At 36.3% G+C, this 19,546-nt stretch overlaps 1 protein-coding gene across 3 annotated transcripts in view; it reads right to left on the bottom strand.

Annotated features, from left to right (window-relative positions):
• Positions 1–19,546, bottom strand: part of man2a2 (mannosidase, alpha, class 2A, member 2) — a 33,400-nt gene that overhangs the window by 10,941 nt on the left and 2,913 nt on the right. For all 3 annotated transcript variants that reach the window (XM_059536775.1, XM_059536777.1, XM_059536776.1), the window contains exons 3-16: positions 17,808–17,963; positions 15,352–15,609; positions 12,755–12,899; positions 11,757–11,928; positions 10,320–10,447; positions 10,024–10,197; positions 8,762–8,948; positions 7,919–8,096; positions 7,421–7,623; positions 2,799–2,981; positions 2,504–2,618; positions 1,372–1,439; positions 1,132–1,297; positions 802–1,038 (exon numbers count right to left, since the gene is read on the bottom strand). In XM_059536775.1, coding sequence (XP_059392758.1) covers positions 802–1,038; positions 1,132–1,297; positions 1,372–1,439; positions 2,504–2,618; positions 2,799–2,981; positions 7,421–7,623; positions 7,919–8,096; positions 8,762–8,948; positions 10,024–10,197; positions 10,320–10,447; positions 11,757–11,928; positions 12,755–12,899; positions 15,352–15,609; positions 17,808–17,939 — 2,346 coding nt within the window. In that variant the 5' untranslated portion in view covers positions 17,940–17,963. The remainder of the gene's footprint in view (positions 1–801; positions 1,039–1,131; positions 1,298–1,371; positions 1,440–2,503; positions 2,619–2,798; positions 2,982–7,420; positions 7,624–7,918; positions 8,097–8,761; positions 8,949–10,023; positions 10,198–10,319; positions 10,448–11,756; positions 11,929–12,754; positions 12,900–15,351; positions 15,610–17,807; positions 17,964–19,546) is intronic.

Genomic DNA, 19,546 nt, shown 5'->3' with positions numbered 1-19,546 from the left:
AACGTTTTACAAAAATTCATTGTGAGATTTCCTGGAGATTAGTTTATTAAATTTATTACATTTTTAGTTGTTTTTTTTTCCGTTACTTAATATGATCTTTAGATGACAAAAAGTTAATTCATACAATATATAATGGCTTATATACAATATATAATAATGCCAAATAATTACAAATATATTTTTAAATTGAATATTGGCCGAACTGATATTAAAATTCTATACTATTTTACCCTAAATAACAAAACATAAAAATACATTTAAAAATGATAAACTATAATGAATCATTCTAAATGCTGAATTTAGGCATCACTATAATGTACAGTATATTTATGACATTTAACGGTGTTATTAAATTATTACTACTTTAAAGATTAAGTGCGCTTTGCATGACGGCAAATGTAATCAAAATTAAAAAAAATTAGGAAAAGAGCATGCACAAACAAATATCAGCTAAGATTCATTTATACACAATATAGACTGCCAAAAAAAATGTATAATATTGGAAGATACATGCATATTCATTGCACATCTTTATATTGTCTATTCATATAAAGACAAGCAGGAAGTTCACCAAGAATGAATTGCGCCGTTGACTGAATCATTTGCAAATGCTGTCTGGTTTGTCTTATCAATTTACTTAAGGAATTATCCAAACTAGATAACAGTGTATGGTGTAAACAAAATAAAAACAAGCAAGGGAATTAACTCCTCTTCCTGGGGCATTTTAGTCACTTTAGTGGCACTCTCCCCTCAAGCCATGGTTATTTTCTCACTTCACTTCCTAACACAAAATCATCTCACCTCCAGCAGGCCTGTGGTTCCAGAGAAGCCCAGAGTGAGAGACTGGCTCTGGATGTAGAACAGCTGGGCATCCACCGTCTGCGATCGCACGGGCAGAGGATCCAAACCCCTTATGCTCTGACCCCGTCCCGGGATCCTGAGCAGCGTATCAGAGCGCAGGGTCATGGGGGAGTCAGCAGAGTCATACAGGTGGAAGACGGCCAATCCCAGAGCGGGGAGGCGTGCCATGAAAGAGGCCTGAACGAAAAAAACAACAACACAAGAAAGAGTGTAGGTTTTGAAACGAACTTTCTTTAAGATCCAGGAGCGAATGGACACAAATAAACACACCTGGTAGACCTCTCCACTCATCTCAACGGCAGACACCCACTGCGCGCTCAGCTGAACCGGTAAAGTCTGCCCGTCTTCAGTGAGCACCCTAACTCTCACCGAATTCACCAGCACTGTCACTACACACAGACGCTCCTGCTCGACGGGGTTAAACAGCACCAGATACCTGAAGAAGAGGAGGAAGATCAGATCTGCACACTGAATCAAATGTGTTCAAGATCTACAGATAACACATCTTACCTGGGAGAAGATTCCAGCTCGATAAGAGTACGCTGCGGGAGAGAGTCTTGTGTGGCGCGTCTGTCGTCCTGCAGTCACATGAACAGAGGTCAAAGGTCAGACTCTTAACTCTCTTTTTCCCCAAAATCTTAGTTAATATTGGTCACATTGGATTATAACCTACTGATTTTGCTTGCATGGTCAAAAATGGCCAGCCTACCAAAATCTCATATGCATTACTCAGTTATACAAAACCAGTCATAAGCAGCACAAGCCATAGTTAACAATACATTGTATGGGTCAAAATTATCGATTTTGGTAAGATAAGGATTGTTTCTTGAAGATATTTTGTAAATGTCCTACCGTAAATATATAAAAACATAAATTTTGATTAGTAATATGCATTGCTACATTGTAAAAAATGAACGTTTTTTGGGTTTTCTAAACTTTTTTATTTATTTTTTTTTTGTAGATGAGAAAACTCAAAAATCTGCTGAAGTTGGCTGCCTTAAACTTTAAAGTTTTCTCAACTTTAGATTTTTTACAGTGTAAGAACTTCATTTGCATAACTTCTCAATATTTAGATTTGTTTTTAGTTTTTTTTTTTGCACCCTCAGATTCCAGATCAAATAGTAGCATCTCAGCCAAATGGAATGCTGATTAATTCAGTTTTCAGATGATATTATCTCCTATATGACTGGTTTTGTGGTCCAGGGTCACATATTATTATTATCAAATACTGGTTTCAATATTTTTGTCAGCTTCTTGTTTTAATGAACACAGGTTTTGTATTGAATCCGATTAATCACAAGCCTCATTTATCTAAGCTTATGCACCTGTAATTGCCCAAATTATTGAGAAACACATTTTTCACTCACAAACTGACGTGCATGAGCTCAGATGAAAGAGGCCTACGATTAATCAGTTCCTAAGAGAAATACAAAACCTGTAGTAATTTAAATTAAGTTGATAAAAAGACCAAAGATTCAAGATTTGGTGATTATTTCACAGATTCACATAATGAGAGATTTGCAAGCAATTTGTAAAGGGATAGTTAACCCAAAACGACGTTCCCAAACGCCTCATAAGGTCAATGATTTTCAGCTCAGCACAAGGGTTAAACACAGTGTGAAAAACCAAGGCTGTTCCTCACCGTCTCTAAGAAAGGCTCCGTCTGGTAGAAGCGATAAATGTCTTTATTCTTTATTACCAGGAAGTGTGCAGCATTAATGATCACTCGTTTCAGACCGGCCAGAGAACGTAATAGCCTGGGAGGGGGGAGGGGGGGGGGGAGAGAAACGAATCAAGAACCGCTTACAAATCGAAACTCTAAAAATGCTAAGAATGGTCCATTAAAGATGATATTTTAGTAATAACACCCTGAGAGACTTCCTTGGATCTTCAGATCAGTTCATGCGGATCAAATCTGCAAGCTTTGATTCAGAGACCTGTTTCCGTAGTCGATGACCACAGCCTCTTTAGCGGTGCCCGTGATGGCATCGTGGTGCTGGAACAGCCCTATGTTGCGCCTGGCATCGGTGAGGAGGGAGTAATCTGAGACGGGATAACGTCCTTCCAGTCCCGCACGCCGGGCGTGAGCCACCGCCAAGCTGTAGAGAATCTCTGCCCCTCTACAGCAAACACAAAACCAAAGAGTCTTAAATCAAACCGTTCATGATGCTGAACGAACAGCGAGGCTTGACAAATATGATAATAGAATTAAAGACTAAGTAATGACAGTAATTACGCAATGCCTCGTGCTTAATTCAGGAGATAAACTTGTCACCCACGTGGAGAATAACTATTTTAATTATTCCCCATTAGTTAATGCCGCAGAGAACAGGCCTTTATTTAAAGCATAATTGAATCTCTGGCAAATAAAGCCTAACACTTTCCAAAGTTGCTAAGATAATGGATTAAATTCAGAAACCTTGACGGCAGTTTGTCAGTGTAAATTCAAACGTGTTGGCAATTAAAAATGAAAAAGCTTCCACAAAACCTTGTTAGCATACTTCTGACTGAAAGCTACTTGTTGAATTGTTAACAATGTGTTAAATAACAGCTTTATGTAAATATAATCTTCCATCCCAGCTTAATTTGCAGAGATGTTTATAAATGAACCATTTCTAGTTGATTTTGGTGAAAAGTGCAAACACTTTATTCACGGACTCAAATTAAAATCACATTTTAATAAAATGCTGGCCAATAATGATAAATAATTTATAGCTATTTGTAATTTATAGTGATAAGTATTTCAAGTTATAGCAATAAATGGCTGGTATATAAAATGTATTATTTTATAAATAAAAAATAATAATTTTATTAAAAAATAAAACATTAAAAATGTAAATTAAAATTTAAATGATACAAAAAATATTGAATTGAGGCATCATGGCATTGAAATGTACAGTAATGACAAATGAATATTAATTGGTAATGTAAAAATAGGTAAATGAGCATAAACAATTAAATATCAACCGATATTAAAGAATAAAAATCAGCTACTAACTATAATAGTACTGATGCAAGGTGGATCTTAACAGTTCGAGATATTATTAGGCATGCATTAGATGTTTCACTACCTACGTTTCCATTACCGTTTTAATACGCATTTAGAAGTATCGCATCTGAAACAAGTGACGGAAATGCCAAATTTTGAATTAGCAAAAAAGTTTTTACGCTTGCTTGAGGTGGTTTTTGTCTTGAGCGACGAGGGGTTAATGTGAATAATGGGAGATGAAAATGTATTTTCAGGATAAAGTCCTCCATGCACATCAAAAACATCATGTAACTTTGCGTGATGGCATAATCTGTCTAACCAGCGGACCGATCTGTTGCATCTGCAATGTTATAGTCATTCTGAAAGGCCTGAGCAAAGTCGTCAGAGTATTTCTGTATTATTGCCTCCCAGAATCGCAGAGGTGGAAAGAGTACAAAAATATTATACTCAAGTAAAAGTACCATTACATTAATGAAATTTTACTTAAGTACAAGTAAAAATTACTTGGTTACATTTTAACAGTGGGAGGGAGTCAAAAATGGGACAGGCCAAGGGGTGTCAAACTCAGTTCCTGGAGGGCCACAGTCCTGCACAGTTTAGATTTAACCCTAATTAAACACACCTAATCCAGCTAATCTAATCATTTAGGTTTATTTGAAAACTACATTGCTGAGTCCCAATTCGCCTACTTATACTACGACCTAAAAGTATGTACTTTTTTTGTGAGGAAAAAGTACATACTTTTGAGTGTGTAGCAAAAGAGTATGCACGTTCTGGGACATACTTCGATGACGTCATGCAACGTGAACGACAACGTGGTTGCCTAGTTACGCACACCACAACTGTTGTTTCATTCATTCTTGTATGTCCAATAAAATTTTATTTACTATTCCCATCTTTTTTTCTCATCGTTTTTTTTTCACAATACATTTTACAATGTGTTCTTCTACCAAGTTGAGGGGTGAAGAAGCAGGGCGTCGTCGTCGTAGAACCAAACGCAGGTCGTTTGTGAGGCAGCTGATTCTGACGTTCATGTGCAGTGTGTGTAACAAAGCCATCGCAAAGCTCCTCCCTCCCGCACGCAATGGGTTGTGGGCAATATTAGCCCTTAGAGTGTGCATTGATCTGCACATCGAATTCTAACCGGAAATAGTAGACCATCCGAGTATCTTTGGAATACTCTTTTCAACATACTACGATTTGGGACGTACTAATTCTAGTTTCTAATTCTAGTAGAATTGGGACTCAGCGCATGATATGTGTGCTGGAGCAGGGTTAGAACTAAACTCTGCAGGGCTATGGCCATCCAGGGACTGAGTTTGACACACCTGGTATAGGTCTATTAATCTCAAACTAGTTGTTTTTAATTAAAAGAATCAGTTATTTAGAATAATAAAAAATTTGGGCTGTTACCAGGCAAATCAGTATCAACAAACTCATCTTTTAATGCAGAGGAAATGCAGAAGATTCATTGGAAGTGGCATTTAGATGTATTACACTGTTTAGTGCAGGACAAGAAATCATTTAACCTGCAGTTACAAATGCATGAATAATGTTTTGATATACAAGACATAAAATGTTGAATACTCATTTGAAATTATAAGAAATTAATTATAAAAAAAAAATCTAAAGATACTTTAAATGTGAAATTAAAATGGCCAGTATGTGTCAGCAAGTCACTGTTAATAAGTGAGTCATTGCGATTGAACCGAATCATTTAAACGGTTGATTCATTCAGGAAAGAAACACTGTCACGTTGCTCAGAGACGCAAAACTGTGCTTTGGTGGCTGTGTTTGGAATTATTTTCTGTTGTAGAAAAAGAGCTAAAAAAAGGCAATATGGTGTCTGAACGCAAGTCACTTATTTAACTTGTTTACTGAACTGTTATATATATATGTATGTATATATTCATGATGATTTTTGGTGGAAAAGACGGCATTCTTTGTGTGATTTTGATTTAATATATGAAATTATATAAATATGTGAATTTTCTGCCCCTATATCTTAAACTTTGTGATCATTCTAAATGCACTTTAGGAGACTGAATCACACAGTGAAAGAACGCACTATAAATGCGCGCGCACATCATTAAAACAAATAACATGATATTATCGCAGATGATATATATAGCACACTCCTCACCACTGTCTTTTTGGCTAATTTGTGCAAAACCTCTTGCTAAAATGTCAAAGCTTCATTTTAACCACCAATGCAACGATGCAATTATTTAGCTTACCTCTACATTCTTGCGAAGGGTTGATGTCTTGTCGAGATTTTATAAGCTGCTAGTTTGGTCTTCCTAGGCAAGTACAGCTTACACTGCATAATAGAGCATACATATGGCCAGGGGTTCACTTCATTTCCTTCGAGTTCAACTTCAGAATATGACGGGGTTTCGTTTTCAGCGGTGTCTGCACCACTAACGCCTGTTTTGTCCGTCTGCATCTTTCTTGTGATTTTAGCGCCAGTTTGCCCTCCTGCCCATTATTTACTGCAGTAGTTTCCAGGGAGCGATTTATTTTTTTTATTTTTTATTTTTTTTACTCAGTAATTAATGTGTTTTAAAATGTAGCGAAGTACAATACTTTAAACAAAATATACTTAAGTAAAAGTAAAATTACAGATTTTAAAAATTACTTTAAAAAGTATTAGTACACAAAAAAGCTACTCAATTACAGTAACGCGAGTAAATGTAATTCGTTACTTTCCACCTCTGCAGAATCGTTACACGACTGCGTTCCTGAACAGCAGGCATCCACGGAAACAGTGACCATATTCATTGTGTTTTGTGTGATCGCTCTGAGGGGCCGTTTACACGACGACGTTTTCAGCCAAAAACTGAAAACTTTTTATGCGTTTTGCCTGTTCATTTCACGACAATGGCATTTTGGTGACTGAAAACGCATATTTTTGCCACCATTGCCACCATTGTCGTTTTAGTTAACACCCAAAATGGGAATCTTTGAAAACCGTGACGCCATGCATAGTAAGTGTTAAGTATGTAGACATGCACAGCACATGTTGATTTTAAAGGAAAGTGTAAACAAACATGGAATGGTTGTTACTGTTAAGAGTTTGTTAACGCTTCTTCAGCAAAGTGTGGATTTACTTCACCAATATTACAACCAACAGCGGAAACACATCTTATACACACGGCAGCAGGTACTGTTTAATAACAAGGTGACAGCGCCAACTACTGGCCTGGCATATGTAACAGCATTTTTGGGCGTTTTCGTGGATATGTGTAAACACAAATCGTTTTGAAAACTTAGGCGTGTATGTGTGAAATTAAAAAAAAAAAAACGCAAGGGAAAACCGTTTCAGTTTTTGATTACATCGTTGTGTAAACGTAGCCTGAGGCACAAGTCATTTATAATATAAGAAAGTTATTATATTCAGTGACTTCTCCCACTTTTTTTTCTTTTTGCTATTGATGCCAGTTTACCAGGAAGTGACGATGCTTATTAAGAAAGTGACAGTGCTTATTTGTAAATGTTTTAATGCGACATTCCAATTATGCGCACAAGTTAAATTTGCAACTTTGGATGGAAACCCAGCCACTGACTAACCGTAGGTGAGATTCTAACACACGGTCCAGGTTTTTGTAGAAGGGACGTGAGGTGTAGTATCCACTCCAGTAATGGTCCTCTCTATCCGCATAAGCGAAGAAGTCTCCACTCAGCACAGGGTAATCGGGTGGTCTCGTCCCCGGGGCGACTCCTTTAGCCTTGTACACCGCATTAAAGTAATCTGTCAGCGTCGCAAACTGGGCCTGAGAACACAGAGATCTACTTTCAGGGCAATTCAAATTCATTTAACATTTTTTCCGAAATCCAAAACATCCGTTCTCTTTTCTTCCCTCACAAACAAGTTAAATTATTCATTCAAATTATTCCTAGTTGTACATCAGAAGCTGAGCTGAAGGAGCTGTGTTTGTTTAAAAAAAAAAACAAGATTTCTGACATTGCAGAAATAGATTTAGATCTATTAAACCTCTTCCTGAAAAACCTACAGACAGTTTAGTAGTTTTCTATGGTTAGAGCCTCTATGTTTTTCAGAAGGCATACCTTTACATGCATTTCTGGGTGAGAGTTCATGTAATCGAACAGTTTCTGGTAGTTGAAGTACTGCTGGTCCCACTCTAATGCTTTGTCGTAGCGGAAGTCATCCCCAAGAGGAACCAGCAACACTTTGCTACGAAACAGCTTGGATTTTTTACGGTACTGATCAAGCAGAACGCCAGCTCTGAAACAGAAAATGTAAAATGTAAAGTAAATCCACTGGATTGGTTTTTCTTAAGTCTAGCAATCGATTAAAAACAAGTTTTTGAGCCCTGAATAGACAAAAAGTGGTATATATACACACTACCTGTTTATTTTACTTGTAAAATGTATCATTTTACTGGGCAAGGACACACAGACAGATCAAAACAGACATTAATTAACATTTATGATGTAAAAAAAAAATACTGTAGTTTTGAACTTTATAATTGATACAATTATATAAAATAACATTTTACAATTACCACATTTTCATATTTATATCTTAAATGATACTTAAATGCTCAAGGTTTCATCCAAGCAGATCAATGTCTAGTCATAGGAAAGTAAGAAAACACGTTTGAACATTTTGAAGGAAATGACTCATTATTCCAGTAAACCTGGAAGACCTCTGGAGCGTAATAACAGGTGCAAACTAATTTTTTTTCTGCAGAGCAAGAGAACATTGGATTTGGGTTCGAGCCCAGTTCAGACGCGACTCGTATAAATACAGCTGGTGCCAGCTGGGTGATGGACAAATGAATTTTGTTGGCTAACACAGGAAATTAACCTACATTCATTCTTTGGCTAAACTCCCCGGAATCAAATTATTTCCCTGGTTTCAGAAAACAATCAGTCCCCGGGCCTCACCTCTCAGCTATGTTGGCATCGGTGATGGCTCGGGGCGGCACCTTCCACGGGCAGTTGACTCGACTGCCCGGCAGTCTCTTGAAATCAAACTGGCAGCAGATCTTGGGGTCTGGGCCGCACGTGTGAGGCACGTCGTAGCTGTAAAATGGCATCATGTGACAGAACATGTCTGTGCCCGATTCAATATCTGAAAATAAAGAAATTAAACTTTTATGTGTAAGTCTTCAAGAATGGTTGGCAAGACTCCTTGGCACAGGTTTTTTAAAGGTTAGTGCTTTTCGAAACCTTCATTTAAAGCCTTTCCAACATGTAATGAATAATTACAAACACTATATTCTGGTCTATTATAGTTATTAAATAAAGCATTGATGCTTTGTCATGATGCTAGGTTGTTGTTGTTTATTTTTGACTAGTTGCGAGAGTGCTTCCTAATGTGTTTCAGGAGTTGTTTGTACAGTTTTAGAGTGTTAATATGCAGTTATATGTATATATGTATATGTTATACAGTATGTAGAAGTCAAAAGTAAATATGCCCTTCATTATATGTTTCAATAAGACTCTTAAGGGATCTTATCATTGCCGACCGAGAGAAAATCATAAGTTTTATCACTAAGAAATGTAACAAAACCCTCAGTTTGACAAATCATTCATATCTAAAACATAAAAGTGCCAGATGATCAAGCACCACTAATAAGCAATACTGCTATTGTTAACCAATACTAAAACTATTAAACAATTGTTTTTGTTATTGCAATCAAAAAAATAAAATTAATTAAATAAATAAATAAATAATAAATACATACACACACACGTTGTTTAAACTGTTATTATTAAATAACTTGTACTAAGATTATAAACAATTAATTTACATCAATTTAAATAAAATTGAAGTAAAGTTAAATACAAATATTAGATTAAACTCCTAAAATTACTAAAACTGGAATAAAAATAATTCAAAAATATCAAGCAAAATATAACCTTACAAATTTACAACAAAAAAGATCAAATGTTGCTTCGGCAACTTACTTAAAATACGTTTAAATACTAAAATTACTAAACCTAAAATAAAAATACATTTAAAACATTAAATAAAAAGTTAACCTTAAATAACAAACAAAAATCCTGGTTAACTTAATATGATTTTGAAGTAAAGTACTAAAAAATTAAATATAAATTCAGCTGAAGAAAAAAAAAGTGTAATAACGATGATTTTAAATCTAACAAATATATTTAAATGTTTTGTTTTTTTTGTAGTCATTCACCCCAGGCCTGCCTCCACATGAACTCAAGGCTCCGTGTGGCAGCAAAGTGCTTCTTGATGGAGTAATGGACCCTCTGGATCAGCATGCTGCTTATGTTCGCCTGTTTCAGTAGGTAAGGCATCGTGGCGCTGTGCCCGAACGGATCAACGGCCCAGCCTGAGCGAGGAATCACACCTGCAGTAACACACCCATTAAACTTACAAACCGAATTAAAAATTAAACCCACATCGCCTACATCTAGAACAAATGCGGTAAATGATAAGCAATCCACACCATCCATTAAAAAACAATCTTACCCAGATTTTTCTCTAGCCACTGATGGCCTTCAATCAGCTGATCGATCATGGCGAAATAGTGAGCGTTGGCCTCATCTGTCATGACCCAGCCTCCCGTCACCATCTCAAGCTGTCCACTAAGGATCAGCCTGGAAGAAAATAGGATTTAGAAAGGATTCTTCAAATGAAAAGCACTGATCACAAGATGAGGTTAAATCCACGACATTAGATCAGGGTTTATGAGGAGCGTCTAGACTAATTAACCTTCAGCGGATTACTGAGTTAAGATGAACCAATCAGGAGTGGGCATGAGGGACTGAATCCAAACACAAAAGACAGAATGAGGGCACAGAACCGCCAACATTACAGAGACCCATTTATCATTCCGAAGGGAACATTTTCCAAGTGATTTCCATAGCGGCTCAGTCAGGAATTGACTGGATTGTGAACTGGATAGGATATGATTAAATTTAACTCTTTACTATTTTAATACATTTTAAAATGTAATTTACTCCTGTGATGCAAAGCTGAATTTTCAGCATCATTACTCACATGATTCATGCCGATTTGCTGCTCAAGGAACATTTCTTGTTATTTTCAATATTTTAAACAGTTGTGCTGCTCAATATATTTATGGAAACTGTGATTTATAAATTCAAAAGAAAAGCCTTTATTTGAAATATGAAACTTTATGTCATTATAAATGTCTAATCGTGTAACTCTTAATTTAATGCAACCTTTCTTTAAAGTGAAATGTTCTTTCAAGGGCAGAGCCAGCTTGATTATGAAGATTATGAATCTTATTATTCATAAGATTATGAAGAGAAACTAATAAAGTTTGATTTTTGAATTTGTTTAAATATACAATTTAACCATCATATTATTTTTAAACTTCACATTTTATTTAAAGGGATAGTTCACCCAAAAATGAAAATTCTGTCATTAATTCCTCATCCTCATATCATACCAAACCCATAAGACCTTCGTTCATCTTCAGAACATAGATATTTTTTTATAAAACCCAAGAGCTCTCTGACCCTGCACAGACAGCAAAGGTAGTAAGGACATTGATAAAATAGTCCATGTGACATCAGTGGTTCAGCCTTAATTTTCTGAAGCTACAAGAATACTTGTTGTGCACACAGAAAAACTAAAATAACTTAATTACATTTATTTCCTTCCATGTCAGTCTTCGATGCACTTTCACATAACATTACAGCTGAACCACTGATGTCACATGGACTACTCTAACAAAGTTCTGACTTCCTTTCTGGGCCTTAAATGTGTCAGTTGCACTGCTGTCTATGGAGGGTCAGAAAGCTCTAGGATTTCATAAAAAATATCTTAATTTGTGTTCCGAAGCTGAATGAAGGGTTTGGAACGACATGAGTGGGAGTAATTAATGACAGAATTGTTTTTTTTGGGTGAACTATGCCTTTAACACAAAACGTTACTCACTTGCGCATTGCCTCTTGTTTATGGACATCTGTGCTTTCCCACCACTTGGCGAAGAACGAGATTTCCGACCAAATGAATTTCCTGCGAGGATCTTCGGCCAGTTTCACCACCATGTTGTTGAAGATATGCTGGGTTTGGTCATTGTAGTACTTGTCAAATGTTTTGATCCATCCTGTCACAAAAAGAAAATTGAAGGTACAAAGTCACAGTTAAAACCATCCAAGGCAAACAGATCAGATCTAGTTCTGCCAGCACAGAAGGAAGTGTGTGGCAAAAACTAATGCTCTTTTAATAAAACACTGAACAGTTTCTAAGAAGCACAGCCATTGTTGGCTGTGATTGGCCACAATTGGTTCCTTGAACAACAACCTGTTCAAAATAACACTGTCTGTTCATTATTCAGAGGCACTGCTGGACTGTTCAAATGTCTTTCTGTCATGCTGTTGCTCCAGCGCTGACCCTCAAAATGACAGAAAGACATTTTGAGTCGCGGTAGACTGATTGAAACATATAGGGAACATGTTCAGTATTACGCCATCTGCATTAAATGCGCAGCACCACAAAGACCAGTGAGACAGTACTGACCCCAATAAAACAACAGAGAATCGGTTCACTGACCTTAAAGAATTAGATTCTTCGTTCTTTTTTATAACGCTGCAAAAAATGGCAACTGCAGGGGTTCACGAGCAGATTTGGAAACTTATCTGTCCTGTGGGTGATGCTGAAACTCATTGTGTTTCTCTTAAGGTGCTTCACAAATTGTGCCAACGCTGCAAAATGCAAGCCCAGTAATTGACCCACTTTACCTGCACGACTCTTTTGGATACGCATTGCTAGGTGCTAGACTGAGGATGCTGCTTCAACAAATAAAACAAAATGAAACGTGTTACATCCACTTAAAGACGGAGGGTGAAAACATTCTAGTAGAGATATAAACTTTATAAGATTTTTAGATTGCTTGAGCAAACTCAGGCCAGGGCTTCAGTTTCAATGCCTACCTGGATCGTTGTGCGAATGAGGGACCACAAACACTTGCAGGGGCTCGTCGTCCCACTCATTGGGCTCGTAGGTGATCTCAAAACCTTGCTTCCAAACACCTCCATCCACATTATCGAAGCTCAGCAAGGAGTATACATCCAGCATCTGTGGCCAAGCAAATAATTCAGAGATTGTCTCGAATGTTATTGCATGAGCTCATCTGGATCCGTCTTGATCCGCTTCACAATTCCCAAAAATCTTTACAAAAACCTCCACTTGGGGACAAACATGCGATAAAGATGTTACATTACAAGTGAGTGCTAGATGATGGCAAATGTCATTTCAATCTGATCTAAAAATAGGCAAAAACAATTAAACATCACAATCAAACCAAACAATCAAATATCAGCAGCTAAAATCCATAATGGCCAATTTAAGAATAATCAATTAAAATAAGATTAAAGATAAAGTAATTGTAAAAAGGCTGATAAATAATGTGCATTACTAGGAGAAAATAACATAAGTGGTGATGGCAAATATAATCTGAATTTAAATCTAATCTAGAATAGGAAGAAACAATTAAACAACTAATAACCGCTGATATTACTTTTGGTTTTTGACCACTGAAAATGTTCCCAGTATATCTGGAACTGAACTATACAGGGCCTTAAAAATGAAGATGCCAAAAGGAAAGTTTCTTAAGACCCAGTCTCTTAAAGGGCATTATGGTATATTTAATTTTTCTTGAGTTACAGGCATCCAAACTTGGAAGAAAAAACTGGAAAAGTGCCTTTTCCCATTATTGAATGCTCACCATTGGCATGTAATGCAAACAAAGACTGCTAAAGTTAACAATTTTACTAACAGACCAAAACAACAATGATGCGGTCATCTTTCTGAAGTCATTTTTACTCTCTGGTGAAACTCAGGTGAAAATGTTCAATTTGATCCCCCTCTACAAAATAGTGGATTATTGGATTAGTGGAACATTTAATATTTTGGTTTTCATCACTATACAGTTTTATCTTTCTTCAAAACATATAAACTCATTAAACTCAAGCAGGGTTCGTACAGAAACTGCGAAATGAAATTCCAGGACTTTCAAGGTCTTTTCAAGCACTACTTTTTGTTTGTTTTCAAGGACTAAAATCAGAGATCTTTCAAATTCTAATAAATTAATAAATAAAACAAAACAGTAAAAATAAAGTGCAAAACATGCAAAGCATGCAATGGCTGTGGCAACTTGAAAAGATACTATGGCAAAGTTATCGCTTTCCCTATTCAAAGTGATTTTTTTAATGAATATATGATTGACCTAAAGAGTAAAACTTCATCACACAATAGGGAAATTATGAGCTATATCATGCTTGTAGACACTAGGGGTGTGACAATACACTTAGCTCACGAGATGAGACAAAATCCAGATGCTTGGTAAACTAGAATGAGACAATATTTTAATACTATTTTTAAGAAATTTTCAATGAAAAAATATTTGTCTTTTAATCACAAAAAGCAAAACAATGTAGTTATATTTTGAAACATTTAACTAATCTAGAGCCGTAACTGATGATTATCTTGGTAATCAAGTAATCTAAATCTACTGATTATTTTTTTGTAATAAAAATAGACCTAAGTGAAAAACAGGGTTTTTATTGACTACATTTATATATATTAAACTAACAATGAGACAATATTAATTGGTTCAAATAAAGTATCAAAATCAAGTAATCACATGGGTTTATTGAACATCACTGTTAAAATATGTAATATGCTTATAAATAATATGAACATAACCTACTTTAGTACGTACATTATGTATTATAACAGATACCTGCAGAGGGCGCCAATGGCCTGGCGATGCTTCACTTTACTGCGTGATTCAACAACGTTTAAATCCATGTAATTTTAATATTTGGTCATATGCAAACTCAGAGCGAGGGTTTCAACTTTTATTTAGAAATCGCGATGTACAACAAATCACGTTATAAATTAACATTATAAATCTAGTGAGATATTACACACTGTTTTCCCAGATAAACGCAACCCAAACTCACAGCATATGCAGAGGAACAGTTTGTGGACCAAGCTGCTGATATGGAGACGCGCTCCAAGCTTGAAAATGATAACAGTGCAACACAAAGCGCCTTAGACTTTATTTGCGTTCCCAAATGAAACTCAAACAAACAGCACTTGCAATAAAAGGGTGAACAATATAATGCAAGCACTATCAAAGGTTTCACCACAAATCAACTTTTTACTGATATCGCGAGACCACTTTTCACCTCAAGGAGTAATATCTATCGCGAGATCTCGTGCGCTGCTTAAAGTCAGGAGAAACGGTTCTGTACTTATATCAGACGCGCTGCATCGTTAATTTCGCAAGAAAACAAGAGACTGTTTTTATAGAAAAACTAAAATGAACACTAATTTTGTACATACTGCCTTTTTAAACATTCAAGTACTTTTGAAGTACTTTTTCATAAATATGGCTGCTTTTAAGGGTTTTCCAGGACTTCAATTTCAAAAAGTCAAATTCAAGTACTTCAACACCTTGTACAAACCCTGCTCAAGTCATTCCACACACTTCAGCCCACTGAGATGCCGTTTTGATTCTCACCTGCAGGTCGGTTTGGCTCCTGCGGCCCAGTGCGAACTGGCAATCCAGAGGCTTGACGGAGAGGAAGGTGGGCCTGCCATCAAAGGGCAGCACCCAGGAGCCATTGGCGCTACGGAAAGGGAGGTGTCCGCTGGGAGAGATTGCCCCCGTGTCGGTGAGCTCCAGCACAGAGTCTTTGATGTGGCTGATGATCTGATGGTTCTCCTCCAGGAGCTGCTCCAGCTGCTCAATGCGGTTCTGCAACACCGAAATCTGGCTCTGAAAAAACCAGGGGGATGGAGGTGTAATCTATCTACAACATCACATGACTGACCTGAGCGCTCTAGAGAGGGTAGGGCGACACAACGAGGCACACAGGACTGGCATTGGCTGACCTGCAATACGTCTACAGTAACACTAACAAACTGGATTTTTACTTCATTAATTAGCAAATCTGAGTGGGGATGTACCAATATTATGTTTATGGTTATGGCCAGAAACGAACAAATGGATGATTTTATACTATTTTGTTTAAATTAGGGTGGTGCAATTAATCGAAATTGTCATAAAATCGCGATTTGAGCGTGTGTTAATTTGAGACCTACAATGAGCTCGAAGACCAACGCATGGCAAAAAAGAAAGAAATAAAAAACCCTGGACAGGGGATTTATTTATTTTTTTGCCATATGTCTAGACATTTTGCCACATCTTTACTCAGTGATTATTTTGACTTACCGTATTTTCCAGACTATAAGTCGCACTTTTTTCATAGTTTGGCTGGTCCTGCGACTTATAGTCAGGTGCGACTTATTTATCAAAATTTATTTGCCATGAACCAAGAGAAAACATTACCTTCTCCAGCCACGAGATGGCGCTCTATGCTGCTCAGTGCTCCTGTAGTCTACCACTGAGCAGCGTAGAGCGTCCTCTTGCGGCTGTAGATGGTAATGTTTTCTCTCGGTTCTTGGTTCTAAATAAATGCGACTTATAGTCCAGTGCGACTTATATATGTTTTTTTCCTCGTCATGACGTACTTTAGGACTGATGCGACTTATGCTCAGGTGCGACTTATAGTCCGAAAAATACGGTAAGTCTGTTCTAGAGGCATGTTACATGTTATAACTTTTTGATAAAGCACTCATTGGTTTTCTTTTGGAAATATGTTTAAAATTTATACTGAATGCATTTATGACCATAAAGCATGTCTGTGTGTGTCAAAATCGTGATTAAAATCGAACTCGCAAAATTGATCAAAGAAATCGCGATAGTTTTTTTTGTCCATATCGCACAGCCTTAGTTTAAATACACCCAAAAAATTTATTACATATTGAAATTAACCATTTTAAATTTTGCGAGTGAATTTAGCAATCACAACATATAAAATCATTTAAAAATTTGAATTAAGTGTAAATAAATACATTCTGTAATGCCCATTGTATAATATCTTATTCTCGTAAAAATGAATATCTATTTTTCATACTGTAGTTATAATGTTAGGTTGCTTACATTTACTTGCAAAAATGTAAATGGTTAATTTTAATTTGTGAATCTTTTTTTTTTTTATTAAGACAATAGTATAAAATCATCCATTTGTACATTAAGTATGTACATTATATACAAGTAATACACATAAAACAAGTAAATAAAAATTAATATATATATATATATTATATATTTTTTTTCATACATTTTCTAGGACGTTTAGAGGTTTTCAAAAGACCTATCTAATAGTCCTTATAAACGTCTCAGATCCTTTCTTTAAAGTAAATTCACAGGATTTATTTCTTTTTTTCTGCCATTTTATCATCCCCCAGACGGATCACAAGGCTGATGGCTTAGAAAGGTAATAGCACACCTCTTGCCAACACGCCGCATGATTTGAGGTAACATTCAGATCCGTAGTACAAAGGGTGAGGGATGAGTTACATGTAAAAACGTAATACTTAGGATTGGGACTTTCTTCAAATCCCTTGCCTTAGCAAGTATTACTAATATCAAGTGTCACAGAAGCTGTAAGTGTTCGCCGGTGAAAAGCTCAATGACAATCAAACTGAAAAATGATTTAGTACAGGCTTCCAAACAATATCTGAATTTCCATAATGTGCTTTTTTATTTTATTTTTATTTTCTGAGGCTTATGAAATGAAGCACATAAAACATGTTAATACATGTGTCATCCTGTACAAGAACACCAACACATTTTCCTAATAATTAGGCTTTTTGCATTTAAAAAAGCCTTTGGTTTTGTAGCAGAAAAAAGACAGCACTCAGGGAGAGTAAGTCACCAGCTAATTTAGTAGTTAATTAGCTCGAGTCAGAGCCAGAAACAAATTGGTCACATCACTAGCTTTAACACTTGCTAGCCTGAAAAAACCCCTCCGAAGACTTTGATAAATGGAGTCATTCAAACAGACCAACCCAGCAAAAAAATTTAATCCAGGACAAAGGGAATTCATAAACAGCTGACCGCCCACGTACCCTAGGAAAGTTCCCGGCGCTGTGTCTCCTGGCCGGATCGTGCTGGACGCGGTCCAACATCAGGTAGAGAGAGAAGACGGCCACGCAGAAGATGGCTCCGCCGCAAACGGTCACCTGCTTCTTCAGTTTCATCCTCCTCTGCTTATCTGACAGATGCTAATGTCCAGGTCAAGAGGAGCGGAGACAAAAGAAGAGAGAGTGAGTTCTGATGAAGCGGTGTCAAAACAGTGCTGGGAAAGGATTTGCCCACCACTGCTCTCCCACAGAGCTCCAAATTCTAAAGCAGGGGCTTGTGGGACAGGGGAGAAATGGTTAAATATACACGGGGGACGATGATCAGCGGGAACCGAGCGGCAGTCTGTCAACTGTGACCAAACCACGGCCAATTTCAGCCTCCTTCAAAGCGCCCCTTGTCCTCAGCCATTCAAACCGAAGAAGAGAAGGGGAAGAAAGAACAACACAGGTTTTGAACAGCGGCAGACCAGACAGGGAATCTAATGTCCCTCCGGCAAAGCTGCTCTATGTGTGTGTGTGTGTGTGTGTGTGTGCGCATATATATGTCATTATGGTGAGGACATGTCCCCAGCACTTTCTCAAACAGCTTCCGACAGGGATGGACCTAATACAGCATCTCCAGTACTTGAGCTAGAGTTCTCACTTTGTTACTAGTTAATGTTCTCCTGCTCAGCTCAGACGTACGCTCCAATCTAGCGCTTTCTGTGGATCGACATACAGAAAAATATAAAGCAAATTCAAATAAATCATGAAATACATCAAGTGATGTACACTGCCAATTCTGGTTAAATCAAATAGCTATAAAATGGTATATTAGCGCCAATCAAAACCAAAAAACATCAAATGAAGCAGATGGAAGTAATGTTTAATATATATATATATATATATTTATTTATTTATTTTATTTTATTTTTTTATTTTTATTTTTTTTCAAAACATTATTAAAAATTATAATAGTGTATAAATAAAGCCAAAAACTGTTATTAACACTAGAAATATTTATTATTATTATTATTATTACTATTATTATAGTACAATATAATGTCATTGATTAAATACATATTAATAAACATAATATAATTTTTATATACAATATACAGTTTTGTATAAAAAATGTTGTTATTAATAACTGAAAACTACAATCATTCAACAGAATTTTCATTCAATGAAATAAAGCTGAAATAAAAAACATTTAAAGTTTAAATTCAAGATACTTTTGCACTGGAATAAAAATGTAAAGTTCGGTTATAATCACTGCTGTCTACAGAAGCGATCAAAATAGAATAAATGAGCTTTTTTAAAGTGACCACGCTTCAAATAAAAATTTTATCAATTACAACATAATGCCAGCAGGTGAAGACGAGTGACTTAAAATAAGATTCGTTGAGAAAACGTCGAATCATTCAGGAATGAAACAAGTGAAGTCTTTATAAGCGAGTCATTGAATCATTTGTTGAACTTATTTTTTTTCATCAATTCATTGAATATTGTATTTTATAAATAGACTGCAGTGATTTTTACTAGAAACTCTAGTAAATCTAGTAGTGTTCCTGTAGCTCAGTTGGTAGAGCATTGCGCTATCAAGCGCAAGGTTGGGGGTTCGATTCCCCGGGAACACATGATTAGGTAAAAAATTGATAGCCTGAATGCACTGTAAGTCGCTTTGGATAAAAGCGTCTGCTAAATGCATAAATTTAATTTTTTTATTTTTTTTATTTAGTAAA

This window comes from Carassius carassius, chromosome 43 (genome assembly GCF_963082965.1).
Source record: "Carassius carassius chromosome 43, fCarCar2.1, whole genome shotgun sequence".
In the NCBI taxonomy this organism is placed as follows: domain Eukaryota; kingdom Metazoa; phylum Chordata; class Actinopteri; order Cypriniformes; family Cyprinidae; genus Carassius; species Carassius carassius.
This window is presented reverse-complemented; position numbering and strand designations above follow the sequence as displayed.